At 56.3% G+C, this 19,400-nt stretch overlaps 2 protein-coding genes across 5 annotated transcripts in view; one reads left to right on the top strand and one right to left on the bottom strand.

Moving 5' to 3' along the window:
* The first annotated feature begins 5,980 nt into the window (after positions 1-5,980).
* SHD (Src homology 2 domain containing transforming protein D) lies at positions 5,981-11,835 on the top strand. The gene is made up of 6 exons (XM_040628190.1): positions 5,981-6,277; positions 7,523-7,628; positions 7,706-7,894; positions 8,865-8,988; positions 10,218-10,337; positions 11,649-11,835. Exons 1-6 carry the CDS (start codon positions 5,981-5,983, stop codon positions 11,833-11,835), a joined length of 1,023 nt encoding a protein of 340 aa, XP_040484124.1.
* Positions 11,836-12,752: 917 nt separating this feature from the next.
* The window catches only part of TMIGD2 (transmembrane and immunoglobulin domain containing 2), a 7,103-nt gene continuing 455 nt past the window's right edge, over positions 12,753-19,400 (bottom strand). Inside the window, exons 2-5 of one of the 4 annotated variants that reach the window (XM_040629571.1) lie at positions 17,378-17,737; positions 13,699-13,734; positions 13,499-13,600; positions 12,753-13,202 (exon numbers count right to left, since the gene is read on the bottom strand). In XM_040629571.1, coding sequence (XP_040485505.1) covers positions 12,775-13,202; positions 13,499-13,600; positions 13,699-13,734; positions 17,378-17,737 — 926 coding nt within the window. In that variant the 3' untranslated portion in view covers positions 12,753-12,774. The remainder of the gene's footprint in view (positions 13,203-13,498; positions 13,601-13,698; positions 13,735-17,377; positions 17,738-19,400) is intronic. The other 3 variants (XM_040629573.1, XM_040629572.1, XM_040629574.1) reach the window with 3 other exon arrangements.

Here is a 19,400-nt window from a genome sequence, read left to right as displayed (position 1 = left end):
CATGTCCAGTTGTGTGCATATAATGTATGGCTGCCTCGCCGTGCGGTGGCAGAGCCAACAGGTGTACCATCCGGTCTCTGATAGAGAAAGGTTGCCAGCCCCCACTGGGTCGCCCAGCTCTGCACTTCCTCCTCTGCTCCCCACGGCCTCCAGGGGAAAGTGCCACCCCCCCGCACCCCAACTTCCCAGCTCACCGTGTGCCCGCGGCTCTGCTACTGGGGTCACCCTGAGGATGGGCGCCAGCTGCGCGTGCCTCAGTGCGGAGCAGGGGCTGAAGTCTGCGGGATCCGTTCAGGGAGGAACAGCTAACGGTCGTGAGTCCTTGCCGCTTGCCTGACGGGCATTGAGCGCGTGCGGAGTCACTCGTTTGAGTTTCCCAAAGCAAGTTGCTCGCTCAAAAAAAAAATTTTTTAAATGTATATATAGAATTTATATACAAAATATATATTAAAATATGTATATAATTTATATATTTAGTATATATCATAAAATTTATATCGCTTATATAATTAATACAATTTATGTATGAAACATTTATTTTATTATTGATTTATTATGTATATATATATATATATTTTTTTTTTTTTTGAGCACGTACTTTGTGCCCAGACCTGTTTTAGGCGCTGGGGCTGCAACACTGAAGGAAAACATATGACGGTAATAACCTAAAGAAAAAAAACAACAGGCCCCCCTCGTTGTGGTGACGTCATGTTTGGAAGATGGGGGATAAGATCGTGAACGTATCTAAATACAATGATGAGCTATGAAGTGAAGCAAACATACACCGGAGGCAGTGATTGCTCTGAATGAAAACAGGGTGAGGTGGCTGTAAGGGGCGGCGTCACGTGTGTGTCTTGCCCACCGCCCCCAGGATTAGTTACCCCTGTGGAACGAGATCTCTCAGAAGTTCACAGCGGCAGACACGGGAGTCTGGGTGCAGCTTTGCCGGCTTCTCTGCCTCAGGGTTTCGCAGCTGTCCTTGAGACTTGGGCCAGGGCTGTGGTCTCATCTGAAAGCCCATCTGGGGCCGGATCTGCATCCACGCTCGCTCGTGGCTGTTGGCAGCTCCTCACGGGCTCTTAGCCAGAGGCCACCCTCAGTTGCTTGCCTACACGGCCCTCTGACAGCTGGCTTCGTAAAGCCAGCAGGACAGGAGTCTGCGAGAAGTGGCATCCTGTCACCTTTGTCATGTCCCCCTGGTTGGAAGCAAGCCACAGGTCAGGCCACATTCAAGGCCACCAACAGGTCAGGGTCATTGACAGCCGAGGGGCTGCCTGCCAGACCCCCCCCCCCGCCACATCAACAGGAGCTTTGCAAGGGTGGCTGTGTTGATGAGTGTAGCCCCAGCACCTGAGACCATCCAGGCACTTAGTGGGAACTAAGTGGAACTCACTGGAATTGTCTTAGTCTTATCCCCCAGCAGGCTTTTATGCTTCATTCTCCCACCCTGTGATCTGGGAGCCCTTCTGCTCTTGGCCCAGTTCCCGGTGGGGGTTCCCGGGGGTGAGCGAACGAGCAGAGGGGTAGCGACGCGTCAGGGTCTCGTGTGCATGCACGTGAATGCAGATCCACCAGGGCCTCCACCGCCTGCTCTCCCCTCGTCCCCTGGACCCCCTCCGGCTCTCTGGAGCCTGCCCTTCCCCCATCACTGCTGATTGTCCCCCCCTTCCCTGTGCTGCACTCCATGTCTGTCATCCCAGGGAGCTGTTAGGCCTCATTCGGAATCTCCTGCATCAGTCCCCCTGGGGGCCGCTGCACAGCAGAGGGACTTGGTGGGGGTGGCCTGCCCTCCTGCTAGAGCCCCCTCAGCCTGAGCCTGGCCTTCACAGAGACAGGGGCCGCTGCCCCCTTCCCAAGCTCTAACTGCGTGCCAGGCTTTGCACCAAGCTCCCTCTACACCAAAGCTCACTGCTCACTCCCTCGGGCACATGCCCTGGTACTGCCTGATTTTACAGAGGCAGGAAGCTCCTGGGCCAGGGATTCGGAGTGAGTGAGGGACAGGACCTGGGCTTGCCACTGCAAGGCTCCGAGGCCACACCTTTAATGACCACACTTCACCGCAACTCCTGCAGACAGAGCCTCCAGGGCCGTGCCTCTCCCGTCGGATTGGGCATTCATGACGACAGAGCTATGTCTCCTCCATTAGACTAGGGGCACCTAGAAGCAGGGCCATGTCTCGCATCAGACTGGAAAGCCCTGAAATCAGAGCCATGCCTCCTAATGCAGACTGAATGCTTCAGAGGGTAGAAGCATGTCTCCCCTATCAGACTAGGAGCCTATTAAGGCATATACCTCTCTCCTCCATCAGACTGAGGCTTCTGAGGTCAAGACCATGCCTGTCCCATCAGACTGTGAGTTTTAAAAGGCAAGGGTGTGTCTAGGAGCTTCTCAGGGCAAAGACTGTCTCTCCTATCAGAGTAGGAGCTCCTAGCGCAGGGCTACATCTCCGCCATCAGATTAGGAGTATTTAGGCCCCACCATGAGCTGTCCTGGTGCTCCCATCCCCCCTTCAGACTCCATGAGACAAGGGTGAGGGGGCAGAGAAGGTAGGCACTGCCCCCACGCAGGGACCCCAACTGGCTCCTTCTTAAGGTCCCACCCACGTAAAGCATATATTGTGTACGTACTGTGTGCCCTGCGATAGAATATGATTGGGCCACACGAGGAATGAGGCACTCACATGCACGTGGGTGGACCTCGGAAGCCTGATGCTCAGGGAGAGAACCGGCCACAAAAAGCCACATCGTGTGTGATTCCATTTATGTGAAAGGTCCAGAACAGGCCTATCCACAGAGACAGAAAGCGGATTAGAGGTGCCAGGGGCGAAAGAAGTGGACAGAATAGAGAGTGCTGATGGGGCGGGGTTTCTTGTTGGGGTGATGAAAATGTTCTGAAATGAGTGGCGATGGTTGCATGAATTGTAAGAAAGAAGAAGAAAGAAAGAAAGAAAGAAAGAAAGAAAGAAAGAAAGAAAGAAAGAAAGAAAGAAAGAGAGAGAAAGAAAGAAAGAGGCTCCAAACAACACCCAAAAGCTCAGCAGAGGTTAGCTGTTCCCCCATCTGAGAGATGGAAAACAGCCCAGTCACCACCCCAGGTCGAGAGGGCTGGGATTCCAGACCCTGAGCCGCACCCAGGAGAGGCCCCTGATACACTTCTTCTCAGTCCACGAGGGCTGGGAAGAGGGAGGACGCTCAGCCCAGGGCCCCTGGACCACCCCACCTGCCCGCCTTTGTCCACGCAGGGCCCCACACCGCTGTGCATCATTGCGCCAAAACCCAAGAGTTCCTGTGGCTCTTTCAAGGGCACACCGCAAGGTTACCAGCCCCCCAGCCTGACTCTCCTCAGCCACCGTCTCCCGCTCCTCGCTCCTCCCGGAACCCCTTGCCAGCTCCTCTCCTTGGGGGGGGGGAGCCCCGGGAGCAGTCAGCTCAAAAGCGCAGGAAAGTCAAACGCCGTTTGATTCTGCCTCCGGGGCCTCTAATTGCTATTCCTGACACACGCTGTAATTAGAAGGCCCCTTTCAAATATTTATACCTCAGACGGCTCGTATTTATCCAACAGGGAGAGGGTTCGGATTTGATGAGATCTGTCAACAGCTCATCCCCGAGCCAGGAATTGCCTTGCGGCTGACAGAAAACAGGACAATTACCCGCCGTGCTCCCCGGCAGTCCCCAGGGACGCTGCCTTGTCGCTGATCAGAGAGGGCGGGGTGGAGGGGTGCGAGGAGGTGCTGCAGGGGGAGGACCTAGTTCAACAGGTTCATGTGGGCAACACACCAAAGCCGGGAAGAGGAGTGTGGAAGCCCTGCTGCCAAGAGGGGCTTTGCCTGCTCAGCTCTGGACCTCGTGTCGTCACCTGGAACATGGGGCTACCAGTGGGGCAGGGGTGGAGAAATGCTGATCCCACGAAGACACACTAGTGGGTCTCGAGTGCCACCCCAGCCAGGCCACAGCAGGACGTGCAGGCAGAAATGAGCTGCATGGTGGCTCTGAGCAAGTCCTCCTCCTCTCCATGCCTCAGTTTCCCCATGGGAAAAAATAACTCCCTCTGGCAATCCTTCCTTGAGCTCTCTGGGAATTTCCTGTTAGAACCCCTGTTAGAAACCAGGAAATCAAGGCACAGACAGCATAGCCACGGCCCCGACCCACTGGGGCATTTTCCCAACAGTGTCAGCTCTGACTTCTGTCTGGCCTTCCCTCCCCTCCAAGCAACAGGCACCAGCCCACCCTGGGGGCCATGGAGGGGGGCACCAGGAGAAGGGAATCTGCAGTCCCATTCTTCCCAATCACCCCTCTCTTACTTCAGTATTAGGGGGAGCTGAGCAAGCCCCCTTGGAATGAAAGAAAACCGAGTTTGCCCTGGAATTGGCCAGCACACGTCTTTGCTTCCCTTGCCCCAAACCTCTTAGTGTCCTCGACCCCAGGCAGCTGCACCTGCCAACAGGCAGCCAGGCCAGGCGAGACCCCTCGCGCTTCTGTCCCCCCCCACCCCGCCTCCACCCCCAGAAGCCACAAAGGGACAGATGCTGAGGACACGCCAGGCACAGATACCATCTCTGTTCCCAAGGCCAGCTGCCCCAGCCCCTTCCCCCATGCTGCAATTAGTCCCGGGGGTTGCAGAGAAGAGTCCTCTTGGGGAGAGGAGGCCAGACCCCCCTCCCTCCCATCGCCTCCCCGCTTCCTTCAGCTGCATCAATATCAGTTTTAGCCAGTGACCTCTGGAACACTCTGCTGATCAGTTGCGCCGCCAGATACTGGTTCAATTTCAACCCTCGACAGTGGTCGCTCTCACCCCCTCTGCTGGTCAGTTTCACCCCCTCTCGCGGTCACATCCAGACCCCCATTTCCCGACCAATTTCCACCTCGCCTCCCTCTCCCCCCTGCTCCCCGCCTCTGCACCTCTCCCTCTCCTGAGCAAGGTCAGCCCTGTCGGTTCCCACCTCCCGCGCTCCTCGCTCGCTCCTGCCAGCCGCGGTCCTCCGGGTCAGTGTCCAGCTGCCGCGGCCTCGGCCCCGCGACTCCCGCCCCGCACCCCCCCTCCCTCGGCGGGCAGCGGCTCCTCTCCCTTCCCAGAACAGCTGAAGGTCTCAGTCACCTCCGAGGGGGGCGCAGGGGTAGCGGAGGGGGGCGGGGGAAGCCGCGGAGGGGGAGGCGGGGAAGCCTTGACGTCGCTGCCTGGGACGCGGCCGGGGGCCGGTAGGGGCTGGGGCGTCCGCCTGCGCGCCCCCTCCCCAAAGTCCCACCTCCCGGCCGCGGCGGGGAAAGTCTCTCCGAAAGCGTGAAGGGGGATTGGAGGAGGTTTTATTTCCCTTTGTGCCGGTGGCTGGGGCCGAATCGAGGCGGCCGGGCCGGGGGCTGCGGGACCGGGGCTCCCCCCGGAGCGGAGAGGAGCGCAACAAAGGATGCGGCGCGCGGAGGTCACCGTCCCCGCGGCCCAACTTTGCGCGCGGCGCCCGCGCCCCGGGGGAGCCCGCCCGCTGCGCTGAGAACCCAGGCGTCCGGGCTGAGCCGGGGCTGGAGGCGCCCGTGGGCGGCGCTTTCCCCGACTCCCGGCCGCAGAAGGGAATCCCGGAGCTTCCCGGAGGCGGAGGGCTGTCGAGCCGCACGCGGGGACCGCGCTTCCCGCGGAAACTCCGCGCGCTTCCGCGGATGTCCCTCGCCCTGGCCCTGCCACCCGGCGCTCGGCGTTCAGGGCCCTGCGGGGCGCCCCCTTCCCCCGCCCTCCTTGCGGAGCCGGGCTAAGGTGGACTTTTGCTCTCCTTCCTCCTCTTCCTCCCTCCTCTGTCTCCTTTTCTCCTCTTTTCACCGCCTTCTCAGCCCAGCCAAGGGACACACCTGGCCTTTTTTCTCCTCCCTCTCCTCTTTCCCCTCCTCCTGTCCCCCCCCCTTTTCCCTGGGGACTCTGCGGAGAAAGGGGGCCGGGAAGGGGGCATGTGGGTCCCCCTCTGACAGTGGCCAGGTTTGGCGCGACACACGCACAGATGGCCAAGTGGCTGCGGGACTACCTGAGCTTTGGCGGTCGGAGGCCCCCTCCGCAGCCGCCCACCCCCGACTACACGGAGAGCGACATCCTGAGGGCCTACCGCGAGCAGAAGAATCTGGACTTCGAGGACCCCTATGAGGACTCAGACAGCCGCCTGGAGCCGGACCCCGCCGGCCCTGGGGACTCCAAGGGCCTTGGAGACACCAAGTACGACTCTCCCAAGCACCGGCTCATCAAGGTGGAGGCGGCGGACATGGCCAGAGCCAAGGTCTTGCTGGGCAGCCCCGGGGAAGAGGTGCGTGGCTAAGTCCCAGACGTTGGGTGGCCCAGGAGACTGGGCGGAGAGGGTCAGGCTGGGTTCCCTGGATTTGGGGGACATTGATTTATGCCGGGGCACCAGCCAGACATTCCCCAATCCCCCACCTGCTTAGTGGAGTCTGATTTCTGTCCTTTTCCAGGGCTACTATCTCTCTGGCCCTGCTTTGTGCCCCTGTCCTCCTGCTCCTTGCTCCCCACCTCGAGTCCCTCCCCTCAGCTTCCCCAGACTGATCTGAGTGGGTCACTCCCCTAGCGAGCCCTGGAACCCCCACCACTATGCCCCTCCTCTGTTACTATTCCCATTTCACAGAAGTGGAAACCAAGGCTCACAGAAGAGAAGCAATTGGCCCAAGGTCAATGGCCCTAGTTCGTTAGAACTTGACCCAGATCTGCCTCCAATGCCCATGCTTTTTCCAGTATTTTTCCTAGAGGATCAGGGAGTGGACCCCAAACCCTCAGGGGAGACAGGATTTGAGGAGGGTCACAGGAGGCTGTGTCAGGCAGTGATTAAGAGCACAAAGGAAGGAGAGAGGAGGCAGGGACTCCAGGAAGCAGACCATCTGGGTGAAACCCTGCCTGTTACTTATCAGCTGTGTGACCCTTAGCAAGTCACTTACCATCTCTGTGCCTTGGTTTCCTGATCTGTAAAATGGGGATAATGTACTTGCTGGGTGTTGGGATTACAAGGAAACACATGTGAAGTATTAAGAACAGCACGGGCAGCTGATAGACATTAAAATTATTTTTTCTTGTTTAAAGGTTTTATTTATTTATTTATTTATTTATTTATTTATTTATTTATTTGAGATAGCGTGCACACAAGCAGGGTGCGGGGGAGAGGCAGAGGGAGAGGGAGAAGCAGGCTCCCCGCTGAGCACGGAGCCCAACACAGGGCTCTGTCCCAGGACCCTGGGATCATGACCCGAGCTGAAAGCAGGTGCTTAACCTACTGAGCCACCCAGGCGCCCTGACATTAAAATTCCTGAAGGAGGGAGGTGGCGCTGTGTGTCAGGGAGGCAGAGAGATGGGGAAGCTGGCATCCGTATGCAAACCCTCGTGGAGGGGAGAGAGGACCCCCGGCCCCGAGACAATGAGCTTCGTGGAGGGGAAGGGTTAGCCGTCCCAGAAAGGTGCACCGTCGCCCGGGAGGGGTGTCTACGGCTGGGCTCGGGCCTGCCCCCCAGCCCTCGCCACTCCCTTAGTTCGCTACTTCTCTCTCCAGTTGGAACTCGACACAGAGTACTCAGACCCCTTTGATGCCCAGCCTCACCCGCCACCCTCAGATAGCGGCTACATGGAGCCCTACGACGCCCAGCAGGCCGTGAGCGGTGAGGGGGCGTGGCTTGGGGAAGGGGGCGGGGTCCCTGGTGGGTGTGGGAGCTGACCAGTGTTCTTCGCCCCCCAGAACTGCCACGCAAGGGGGTGCAGCTGTATGACACTCCCTATGAAGAGCAGGACCAAGAGCCAGGAGACGGTGCCCCTTCTGGGAGTGGACCTCGCCGGAGTCGCCTGCCTCGGGAAGACGAGCGGCCAGAGGATGAGTATGACCAGCCCTGGGAGTGGAAGAAAGACCACATCTCCAAGGCGTTTGCAGGTGCCCCTCCGACCCGGGTCTTGACCCTCCACAGGCCCTGAATGTCCACGTCCTTCCATTTCCTGCTCTGGTCATGTCCTCTGATTCAACTTACAAAATAGACCCCAAGCACCTACCACTGTGGTAGAATTCACTCTCACTAAAATGTGAATGGCTGATAACTATGAACTGCTCTTTCTAGGAGAACCTGTATCTTCTCTGAGGACAGAAACTCTTTTAGAGCACCTGTAATGCTCGCTGTGGCGCAGGGATAGGCTCTGGCGTCAGGGTAGACCTGGATTTGTGTCACTTACTTGGGTCAGGTGCCTTATCTTCTAGTCTCGGTTCCCTATAGCAGCTACAGAACAGGGGGCGTGTAAACTGGGTGCTAGAAAGTGCTCACAGGGGCGCTGTTGGGGGACAGGGTAGCATTTCTTAGTAATTATCATTAGGTGGGCTTGGGGTCAAGTCCTGAGTTGGGGAAGCATGGGCAAGGCTGTGACCTCAGTTTCCTCTTCTGTAAAAGGGTAACAATATGGTCAGCTTTAGGAAATAAAAGAACTTGGGCCAGGAAGAGTTGTGCGAACCCAGCTTGCCCCCAGAAATTGTATGACTGGGAGGGACGCGGGCTCAGTGCCTCATTCTACCTGTCCGTACCTTGGGGGCGAGGGGTCTAGCTCTAGGACTTGGCCAGAAGCTACAGAACGACCAACCCCTCTAACGCATCCCTCGCTCCTGAGGTTTTGTCCCTCGTGGAACTGCCCCGCCCTCACCACATTTTGGAGTGACCACACCCCTTTCTTCTGAAGGCCGATTGGTTGCTCCTGGACCAATCCTGCCCCAGCCCTTAAACCCAGCCCCTCCTATCTTGGATTCTGATAGGTTGCCCAAACTGGCACCGCCTTCCTACTGAGAGTGCATTGGCTTGCCCGGGTCCCGCCCCCCATGTGGGTTGGACTTAACCCTTTCCTCTCTAACCCTCCCCCTCCAGTGCAGTTTGACTGTCCCGAGTGGGAAAGGACCCCAGGCTCAGCCAAAGAGCTCCGGAGACCCCCATCCAGAAGCCCCCAGCCCGCAGAGCGCGTGGACCCGGCCCTGCCGCTGGAGAAACAGCCGTGAGTGGGGAAGCTGACGTTGAAGGGGCCGGGTTGACTCCCTCCCCATCATCTCATACCAGCTGCAGACTCCACTCCTCGGACTGGGGGGCTGGGGGAAGTATGACTCATTCATTCACTTCATTCCTTTCTTCAACTAATCTTCACTGGGTGCCAGCGCCTGCGGCGTGTCCGACACCTAGCTAGGTACAAAGCAGAGTCACGTGGTGTCTCATTCATCTGGTGTCAGATTCTGGGTTCAAATCTCTGCTCTGTATCTCTTGGCTGTGTAGCTTTGGACAAGTCACTTAACCTCTCTGAACCTAGATGCTCAAAACCCCCAAGACGGTGCCCGGCTCAGACAGAGTAAAAGGGGATGTCCTCCGTTCACTCGGGTGACGCTCATGACCCCGAGAGTAAAGAGACGGAAATCATCCTCACCCCCAGGGGATCTTGGGATGGAACTAGGAGGAGCGGGATTTTGAGGGGGTCCCAACTTTGGGCTGGAGTGCGGTGCACCGGCTGGGAGGGTCTGGGCCTTCTCTGTGTCTCTAGCCTAGCAATTCCTCCAGGAACTCCCTGAAAGCCCATTGAGCCCAGCCCAACGAGGTGGGGAACGAGATATTTCCTTTAAAGCCCTCCAGTCCAAAAGACACCGCGATGTGTTCCCCACAGTTATTCCCAAACCCCTGAGGTGGGCCATACAGAACTGACTGAGGAACACTGAGGTGCAGAGGGAGACGCTTCTTCTCTGTTCAGTTTTTTTTTTTTTTTTTTTCCAATACAAAACCCACGAAGTCTGTTTGGCGCTCCTCTGTCTGTGACCTTGCTCGCACCTGCTGACCTCTCTCTGAGCACATTCAGTACAAATATTAAGTAAAGGACGGTACAGGGGGGTGGGGGTATCGGTTGTGGCAAATCTCCAGAAAACCAGATGCAAGTGATTCAACTTGAGGGCTTAGGGAAGGGGAAACAAGACCCTGGGGACCCAGCCTAGGGCGTCTGTAAAGATCAAGGTCAGGTGTATCTATGGAACTGGACGGAGCAGCTCCACGTGGCCCCGGGCTCAGCTGCCTGGCAGGAAAAACCGTATCTGCCTGAAAACCAGGCTCCCCTTGAGAAACCCAGGGGAATTGTTCTCACTTGTTTGCCCGAGCTCCCAAGTCCTGGACAGGGCGGCGCCTGCACCAGCTCCCAGGGGGTGTTTGCCAGGGGATCGCCCTTTATGAGACATCTGCCCCCACCCCTAGGTGGTTCCACGGCGCCCTGAGCCGGGCGGATGCCGAGAACCTCCTGTCTCTTTGCAAGGCGGGCAGCTACCTCGTGCGGCTCAGCGAGACCAGTCCCCAGGACTGCTCCCTGTCCCTCAGGTGAGGCCCCAGCCCCCTGAAGGCACCGAGGCTCACAGGGCTAATTCCTGGGAGCAGAGGGTGGCACCCGCAGCCAGTGCACGGAGCTTCCAGGGCTGCCCAGCAAGGCTTTTGAACCCTGGAGGGGATTTCTGGGACCAGTGAGCGGGCCTTCCGGGGTCAGAGGGTGGGGCTTCCAGGGAGGCCACAGGCATGGTTCCGACCAAGAGTGAGCACCCTGTCACCGGAGGTATGCAAGAAGGTGGAGTGGCTGTGATCCAGGATGTGGGTGAGGTGGGGAACTAGATAGTTCCTTTAAACTCCTCCAGTCCAAAAGTTGAAGTATATCTACTTGTGTCTATCGGGGCCAGAATCTCCGAGTGGCCCTGTAGGCATTTGAGTTTGAGATCCTGATTCTACACGCTTCTCTGCCTAGGATTCTAAGTGTGTCTGATTATACAAGCCCCCAAATTTGACTAAGGATCTGAGTGTGAGATTCCTAAAAGGACAAGACTGAAGAGGGCTTGGAGAATAGTTTATATATATATTTTTAAAGATTTTATGTATTTATTTGAGAGAGAGAGAGCATAAGAGGGGGGAGGGTCAGAGGGAGAAGCAGACTCCCCGCTGAGCAGGGAGGCCTACGTGGGACTTACTCTAGAATCATGACCTGAGCCAAAGACAGTTGCCCAACCAACTGAGCCACTCAGGCGCCCCTGGAGAATCAGTTTAAATCCTGCCTCTATCACTTTATAGCTGTGTTACCTTAGCTAAATTCCTCAGCCTCTCTGGGTTGAGATACAAATAGCACCTATTTCATGGTAATACTGCCATGATGAAATGAAACACACACACACACACACACACACACACACACACACACACACAGAATTGTTGAGACTAGTGCCCTGGCAACAGGAAGTGTTTCATTCATATTAATGATGATAAGATCATTCCCAGGTTCCATGTCATTCCACTCACCAGAGATGGAAGAGAGGAAAGGGACCCCAGGCTGAGGGTTAAGTTGTGGGGAGCCCAGGAAGGGTAGCGGAAGGGCTCGGAAGGTTTGGAGAAAAAGTGCAGCCTGTCTTCGGGGGAGCAGCAGCCACCGGGTAGGATGTCCAGCCTGCCTTTAGAGCGGATGGGGGGCAAGGCATCCCTGCCACTGGGGAACAAGCCCAGAGCTTGGCACCCAAGTGGTGGTTTAGCAGAAATATTTGGGAACGCCAGCCACCAGCTCTTGGCGGCCACGGTGTGTGGGGGGGGCTTTAGGGTCGGAGCGCATGAGCCGGTCTGGGGTGATCAAGGCACTCTGTGACACCTGTCCCCCAGGAGCAGCCAGAGCTTCCTGCACCTGAAGTTCGCACGGACCCGACAGAACCAGGTCGTGCTGGGTCAGCACAGCGGCCCCTTCGCCAGCGTGCCGGAGCTGGTCCTCCATTACAGCTCCCGGCCGCTGCCTGTGCAGGGCGCTGAGCATCTGGCCCTGCTGTACCCCGTGGTCATGCAGACCCCCTGACCTCAGCACCTTCAGCCCCTGCCCTGCACCAGGCAGGCCCGGAATCACTGGCTGCAAACGCTAGAGGTCTTTCCAGAGACTCGCCACCCCTCCAGGCCCTGGGTCTGCCTTCTTGGCCCTCTCTTGGGTGCTAGGGTCCAGAATTGTGTCTCCAAGCACTCGTCTGGCCTGGAAAATAAATAAGTTATTGTGTGGTTCAAGTGTCCTTTCTGGGAGGCATGGATCCCAGCCCCAGGGAAAGGAAAGGGTGAGTGACCCTTAGAACCTTGGGGGAAGGGCATCCCCAGCTCCACTTGGGAGATGAGCTAGGGGTGAAGCCTGAATTGCTCACAGGGGTGGGCGGGGGGGAGGGATCACAAGTAAGAGAGCTAGGAGTAGGCAGGGAGAGCATATGAGGTCAGAGGAAAACCTGGACACAGCTGATACAGACAGATACAAAGATGGAGAAACCGAGGGGTGAGCTCTCAGGCCAGCCCTGCCCCCACCCAGCCCCTCTCTCACACCCGGGCAGGCAGCCGTGGCCTGATGCTGCTGCTGAAAGGACATCTGTCCCCATGGTAACAGCAGAAGTGGGGGAGGGGAGCAGATCCCAGCTGGTGTCACTTCAAGGTGACAGTTGGACAGGAGACCCGGGGGGCTGATAAACTCCAGGGAGCCCCAATGTCCCCCGTCACCTTTCATCTCCAACCCGACCCCGGGGGGGGCGGTTTCCAGCTCAAGGCACTGTGTGGAGATCGGGGGCATCACGTCTCTGCTAATTGGACATGACTCTCCAAGGATAAGAGGAGGGAGCTGGCCAGTCATCACAGAGTCCCCTCACCACAGTGGCTCACCCCAGCCATCACGAGGCTCAGGAACCCCCAGACCACCCCTCAGATATCTTTAACACCCCAAAAATCACAAAATCCGGCTTTCCTTTATAAGCCTTTATTGACTGCTTTAGGGGTGAGGGAGGAATCCGGCATTACAGTAATGAGGCCGGGGTCTTGGGCTGGGCTGTTGAACTCCCTGTCTCTTTGGTAAATCAGTCACATTTTCACGTGGCCATTGGTGGGAGGGGGTCTTTTCTGGGGTTTCGAGTCCTCTTCCCACTTGAAGGAGCCCTCTTGGCCACTGCTGCCCAGAGGGGCGTGGGTTAGGGGAGTCGCCGACAGTAGATATGGGGTGACTCGACCTGGGGCTGGGGCAAGGCTTCTGGGCCAGGCGCTGCTGGGGGCTGGGAGGCTGGGGAAAAGAGATCGAATAGAAGCTCTGACTCTTCTGGTTCGCCCTGGGGCTGTCCAGCACCTTCCCCTCCACACGCCACGCCTTAGTCTTCTTTGGGGCCCCCCGGGGCTGGTAAAGGACGTTCCCATAAAGAGGATGCCCTGCAAGGGTGGGAGGGAGGGATGACACAGACTAAGAGAGGGAAATCACATGAGACAGCCTGGCTTTCTCCAGCCTACCTCCGCGTCTACAAAACATGAGCGTTGGAGCCAGACTTCTCCATTTATTCCCCATCTCTCGCCCACCCCGCGCAGCCCCACCCGCCCTCCTTCCAGAAGGCACAGATGCGGCGCGCACTGCGTCCCTGTCAAGCGGGTGCAGTTCCTCCCTCCGACACGCGGGGGCAGGGGCGCCGGCGGAACGCGTCTGCCGCCCTCCCCGCCACCTGCGCGGTTACCTGAGTCCTCGCGCCGGCTGCGACGGCGGCCCCAGACACAGGCGCTCAGCGCGATGGCGGCCACGGCCACGCCCCCTGCCACCAGCGGCGCCACCAGGAGTCCTGGGGGAGGGGGAGTGCGGGACGGTCTGACGGGGAGCGGGGCGCGGGGGGCGGGGGGCGGGGCGGGGCTGGCGGCGGGACTCGCGGCCGGGGCTCACCTGAGTCGGTGGAGGTCTGGTTCGTGGGCAGGCCATCTGTAGAGAAGAAACCTGTGTCTCGGAGGTGCTCACCTTCGAGTCCAGCCTCCACCCTTCAGGGTCAGAGCCTCCCTACCCCACGGGGGACGTCAGGATTCCGCCCCTGCCATGCTGCGTGAGTCCGGGCAGGTGTCCCTCTGGACCTGTTTCCTCTTCTGAAAAACGAGGCGGCCCATTTCTGCCTTGCTCGATTAGTGCAAAATAATCGCCAAATGGATTTTTTTCATCATGAGCTCCATCATCCTTGCCATGAACCCCGTCACCCCATAATAGGCTCCACCATTCCCATCACAAGCCTTGTCACCCCCATAAGCCCCCTCACTGACATCATGAGCGCCATCATTCCCACCATGAGCTCCACGACCCTGGTCACGGGATCCATGATCTTTATGGCTCCTGTTTTTTGAGCTCAACTCTGCTGTCAAGCCCATTTCACGTACAAGGAAACTGAGTCTCAGCCTGAGTCACTTGCCTGGGGTCACGCACCCAGGCAGCAACAGTGCCCTGCTTTGAACATAGGTGCTGCTCACCTCAGTTCCCTTTCCTTTTCTGTTTCAGGAAAAAACAAAAGAAAGAAAGGAAAGAAAGAAAGAAAAAGCTTATACTGGCCTGAACTCATGAGTCTTGATGAATAATCAGCATAATAGACATAAATAATCACTTAGGTTTACTGAGGGCTTATCGTGTTCCAGACCCTGTAATAAACTTTTTCGATATAATTACTTCAAAGGCACCTAACCCATAGCGAAGGAAACAGGCACTGAGGGGTCAAGTTACTGGCCCAAGGTCACACAGCAAGTGAACAGCAGAGTGGGGACATGTTTCCAGGTCTGTGTAGTTGATACACGCTCCAGCCAAAGGCTCCTGGTGTGACTAAGATGAGGCCAGTGCCCCTGACCTCTTCATCTTGTATGTTTTAAAGTTGGCGTTGAGGGCCGTCTGGGTGGCTCAGCCGGTTAAGCGTCTGCCTTTGGCGCAGATCGTGATACCGGGGTCCTGGGATCGAGCCCTCGACTCCACGGGGAGCCTGCCTCTCCCTCTGCCTCTCTCTCTCTGTGTGTCTCATGAATAAATAAAATCTTTAAAAAAATAAAGTTGGCATTGGTCCCTGGGGGCTACCAAGCAGCTGTTGTGGGGGTGGGGAGAGCCAGCTGTGTGGAGCTGGATGCATGCCAGTCCGTGTCCCTGCAGATGCGGACAACGCGCAGCCTGGTGCCTCTGCTCCCCAGATTCTGCTAATTGCTAATTGGCCCTCTCAGCCCTAGAAGGTGGGAGCAGGCAGGACAGCCGCAGCGCACAGCCCTAGAGGCGGACGGTGGGAGGGTCCTGCCAACTGGAGAGGAACGGGCATCTCTTTGGGCCAGGCGCTGGGGAGCCACTCCATCCTGCCTCATGGGTCCAGGCATGTGCCCGAGGCCCTCAGGAACCACCCAGAGAGCGGGAGCCCCATCTGGGTCAGCTGGAGTCTCCAGGCCCTACGCAGGGTTTGGCCCAAAGTGGGGAGTCATGCAGAGGAGGGGGAGTGTATGAGCTGGGCTCTCAAGAAAGTCAGCTGCATCCCTGGCTCGTGTGTGTGGCTGGACACGCCTTGGCCTCCTCTGGGCCTCAGCTTTCTCTTCTCTAAATGGAGGCAGCTGGCTTAGCTGATCTGGGAAATTCCTTCCAGCCTTGACAGTCAATGGCTTTCAATGTGGATTCTAGAATTCTAGAATTATCTGTCTTTACACACTCTTGAGACTGAAAAATTCTAAAAGCCTATTTAAAACATTTAAGATACTGCAATGCTAAGATTCTAGAATCATCTATCCCTTTACGTCAGTGTTTTTCAACCTTTTTTCATTATCACCCCCCCAAAGAGACTTTTCAAATCCTACTTTGTTCCCCCGTGACATTTTAGTACCACAGATACAGTGTGAATCTCTTTATGTACACCTATGCTTTATACCTAAAAAAGTAAAATTTTCATTGCTCCCCAAGAACCAATTCTTGCCTCCTTAGGAGCAAGATTCCCCATTGAGAGTGCTGTCGTTCTAAGAGCCTAGAATTCTGTCTCTAGGATTCTAGAACTGCAAGATCCTGTTTTGTGGTTCGAGATTCTAGAATTGTCTGAGGCACAACAGAAATGTGTGCCTACGTTGGCCAAAGACAAGTTGTAAATTGTTCACAGTGGCCTTATCCGTGATTGCCGGATGCCCACCCACAGGAAATCGGACTGACGGATCGTGGTGGGTCTACAGCAAAGAGAAAGAACGTCCCGCTCTTGCATGACCAAGATGGCCATGCTTTCGGGCTGAGTGGGAGAGTCGATGTTGAATGAAGAAAGCCAGACACAGAAGAGCACGCACCCTGCGATTTCCCTTAAGTAGCGCACAAAGCCAGGCCAAAGACATCTATGCAGCTAGAAGTCAGGATAATGCGCTGCGCACGCGTGGGGGGAAGGGCTCTGGGAGGCAGGAAATCTTGTTTCTTGAGCTGGGTCGTGGTGCAAGGGGCGGGCTCAGGCTGTGAATATCCAGTGCTGTGGTCCGAATGTGTCCCCCCTGCCATTCCTCCGTGGAGTCCTAACCCCCGGAGGTGCTGGAAGGAGGAGGTGGGAGCTCAGAAGGTGATTGGGTCCTGAGCCCTCCCGAATGGGATGCGTGCGCTTATAAAAGACACCCCACAGGGGCGCCTCGGTGGCGGTGGCTCAGTCGTTAAGCGTCTGCCTTCGGCTCAGGGCGTGATCCCAGCGTTATGGGATCGAGCCCCACATCAGGCTCCTCCGCTAGGAGCCTGCTTCTTCCTCTCCCACTCCCCTGCTTGTGTTCCCTCTCTCGCTGGCTGTCTCTATCTCTGTCGAATAAATAAATAAAATCTTAAAAAAAAAAAAAAAGAAGACACCCCCACACATCCTGCCTCTTCCTCCGCGTAGGACACAGTGAGAGCGCCAGCTACGAGGCAGGGTGAGGGTCCTCACCAGAGCACAACCACGCTGGTCCTGGTCTTGGACCTCCAGCCCCCCAAACTATGACAAATAAGTTTCTGCTGTCTTTAAACCGCCCTGTCTGCAGTATTGCCGCCCAAATGGACGAAAGCCTCCACCATTCACGAAGGTGGCCACTCACAAAATGTGCTTTTTTTCTGTGTGTCATGGATACTTTAATAACATGCTTTTTAAAAAGATTCTGGGATGGTGTTTAATCAAAACTCCAGAATTACACGTATTCAAGAGTCTTCGTGATTGTGATATTCTAGAAGGCTCAGCAAACTACAGCCTGTGGATCCAATTAGGCCCACTGCTTGTTTTTTTAAATAAAGTTTTATTGGAGGCTAGCCCCACCCATTCACTCCTGTCCAGTCTATGGAGGCTTTCACGCTTTCCCGGCAGAGGGGAGTCATTGCAACACAGAACACAAAGCAAACAGTATTTACTCTGTGGCCCTTGACATTGTTTGCTGAGTCCTGGTCTAGAAAGATACGTTCCAGCGTGTCTTTGGTTCTGCAATTCTAGATTTTGATGTTCTTGAGTTTGCAGGATCTCTGTTTCTAAGAATCCGATTGGAAGAATTCAGAGTTTATGTTCCTAGGAGTTAGAGATTCTAGAGTCTTAAGATCCTATCAGTTCCAAGAGCCCACTTCTCCCCTCCACTTGCTCCCGTACCTTTCTTCACCAGGAGCTGCGTGCCATTGCCCCGCTCCACCTCCAGCTTCGGAATCTCCACGGCCACGCCGCACACGTAGTGCCCGCTGTCGTTGAGGCTCACGCGGTCCAGCTGCAGGGTGAGTTTGCCGGGCGGCTTCCAGGAAAGCTGCCTCCGGGGCCCACAGACCCGCAGGCTGAGGCTGCCATTGGTGATGTGTGGCTCACACAAGGAGACGCCGTCCTTGGTCCACTCAACACGGAGCCTCTCCCACGCCTGGGACTGTATCACCTGGCAGGCCAAGGTCACCTGGCTGCCCCGCATCACCTGCAGCTCCTTGGGCTCCTGCTGCACTCTCAGGCCTGTGGCTCCTTGCAGGACTAGGGGGTACAAGAAGTGAGTAAGGCTGTTCTGTGTGTGTGTGTGTGTGTGTGTGTGTGACTTACTCCCCTAGTGAGCCCACAGGGCTGAGGCTATGTGATCTTGCAAAGATCAAAGCCTTCTTCTTTTTTAAAAAGATTTTATCTATTTATACGACGGCGTGAGAGAGCACAAGCAGAGGGAGCAGTAGAGGTGGAGGGAGAAGCAGGCTCCCCGATGAGCAGGGAGCCAGACGCAGGGTTCGATCCCAGGACCCTGAGTTCATGACCTGAGCGGAAGGCAGACGCCCAACCATCTGACCCATAGGCGCCCCTCAAAGTCTTCATTTGTGAAATGGGTTTAATTTTCTTCTGGCACTTGTCAGATTTCAGGGAGCACTCTATGACCAGTCCAGCTCTCGGCACACAAGTATCGCCTTGTGTGTGCCACGCCCTGTTCGGGACACCGCAGACACAGACACAGACCTGATGAAGACAGACAGAAATTCCTGCCGCCCTGGAGCTGACAGTCTGGGAAGAGAGAGAGAGACACACACACAGGATGTCGTGAAGTGAGAATCCTGTTGGAGAATAAGGATGAGTGAGAGAGAAGCTACTTATGGAGGGTGGTCAGGGAAGGCTTCTTACAGGAGGTGGTGTTTGAATGGAGATCAGAATGGTAAGAAGTAGCCAGTCATGGGAAGAAAGGAAAATGGAGGAAGAGCACTCCAGGCAGAGGGAGCAGGCCATGCAAAGGCCCCGGGGCACAACCATGCCAGGTATGTTAGAGAAAGAGCAAGGGGGCCCCTGTGGCTGGAGCAGAGTGACTGAGGGGGAGAGAGGGAGGAAGTGGAATTGGACAGGGCGGCTTATACAAGGCTTTGCAGGCCACAGGGTGGAAGTGGGGAGGTGGGGGTGGGGAAAGGGGAGCAGTTTGCTTTTTAATTTAAGTGTGATGGGAAACCAGGGGAGCAGGGGAAAACATGGTCCAATTTAAATTATTTATTTATTTATTTATTTATTTATTTATTTAATTTGAGAGAGAGAGCATGTGAGCAGGGGGAGGAGAATTTCATGCAAACCCCCTCCCCCCCAACTGAGTGCGGAGCCCAAATATCAGGATCTCTCGACCAATGAGATCAGGATCTCAGCTGACATGGAGTCGACGCTCAACTGAGCCACCCATGCGCCCCCCAATTTAAGTTTTAAGAAGATCACCCTGACTGCTGTGGTAAGAACAGACAGTGGGGTGGGGGTGGGGGCCAGTGGTGGCTGGGGGTGAGGGTCCAGGAGCATAGTAATGGGGGCTAGACCCTGGAAAAAAGCGATCAGCAGCTGAATAGATTGAGGGAGGAAAAGAGGGATGGTAGCAGATTTCCAAGGTTTTAGCCTCCGGGACTGTGGGAATGGCGGTGGCTTTGGGCCAATATGGAGGACCCTGACAGAGGAGCGGGGCTGGAGTAGAAGAATGAGAGTTTGCCTTGGGTCCCGAGATATCTGCGGTGCCTGTCAGACCTCCTAGAAGGGGTGCATTTGGATCAAGTTGCTGGCATTTGAGATGCAGCTGATGCTAGAGAGAGGAGATCCAGGCGGAGGGAACAGCAGGTGCAAGGGCCCGGAGGTGGGATGGAGTTTGGTGTGCTGGAAGGAAGGAAGGAAGGAAGGAAGGAAGGAAGGAAGGAAG

Source organism: Ursus maritimus, unplaced genomic scaffold (assembly GCF_017311325.1).
Source record: "Ursus maritimus isolate PB19 unplaced genomic scaffold, ASM1731132v1 scaffold_14, whole genome shotgun sequence".
Classification (NCBI taxonomy): Eukaryota; Metazoa; Chordata; class Mammalia; order Carnivora; family Ursidae; genus Ursus; species Ursus maritimus.
The sequence above is the reverse complement of the archived record's forward strand: the minus strand, read 5'-3'. Positions and strand labels throughout refer to the sequence as shown.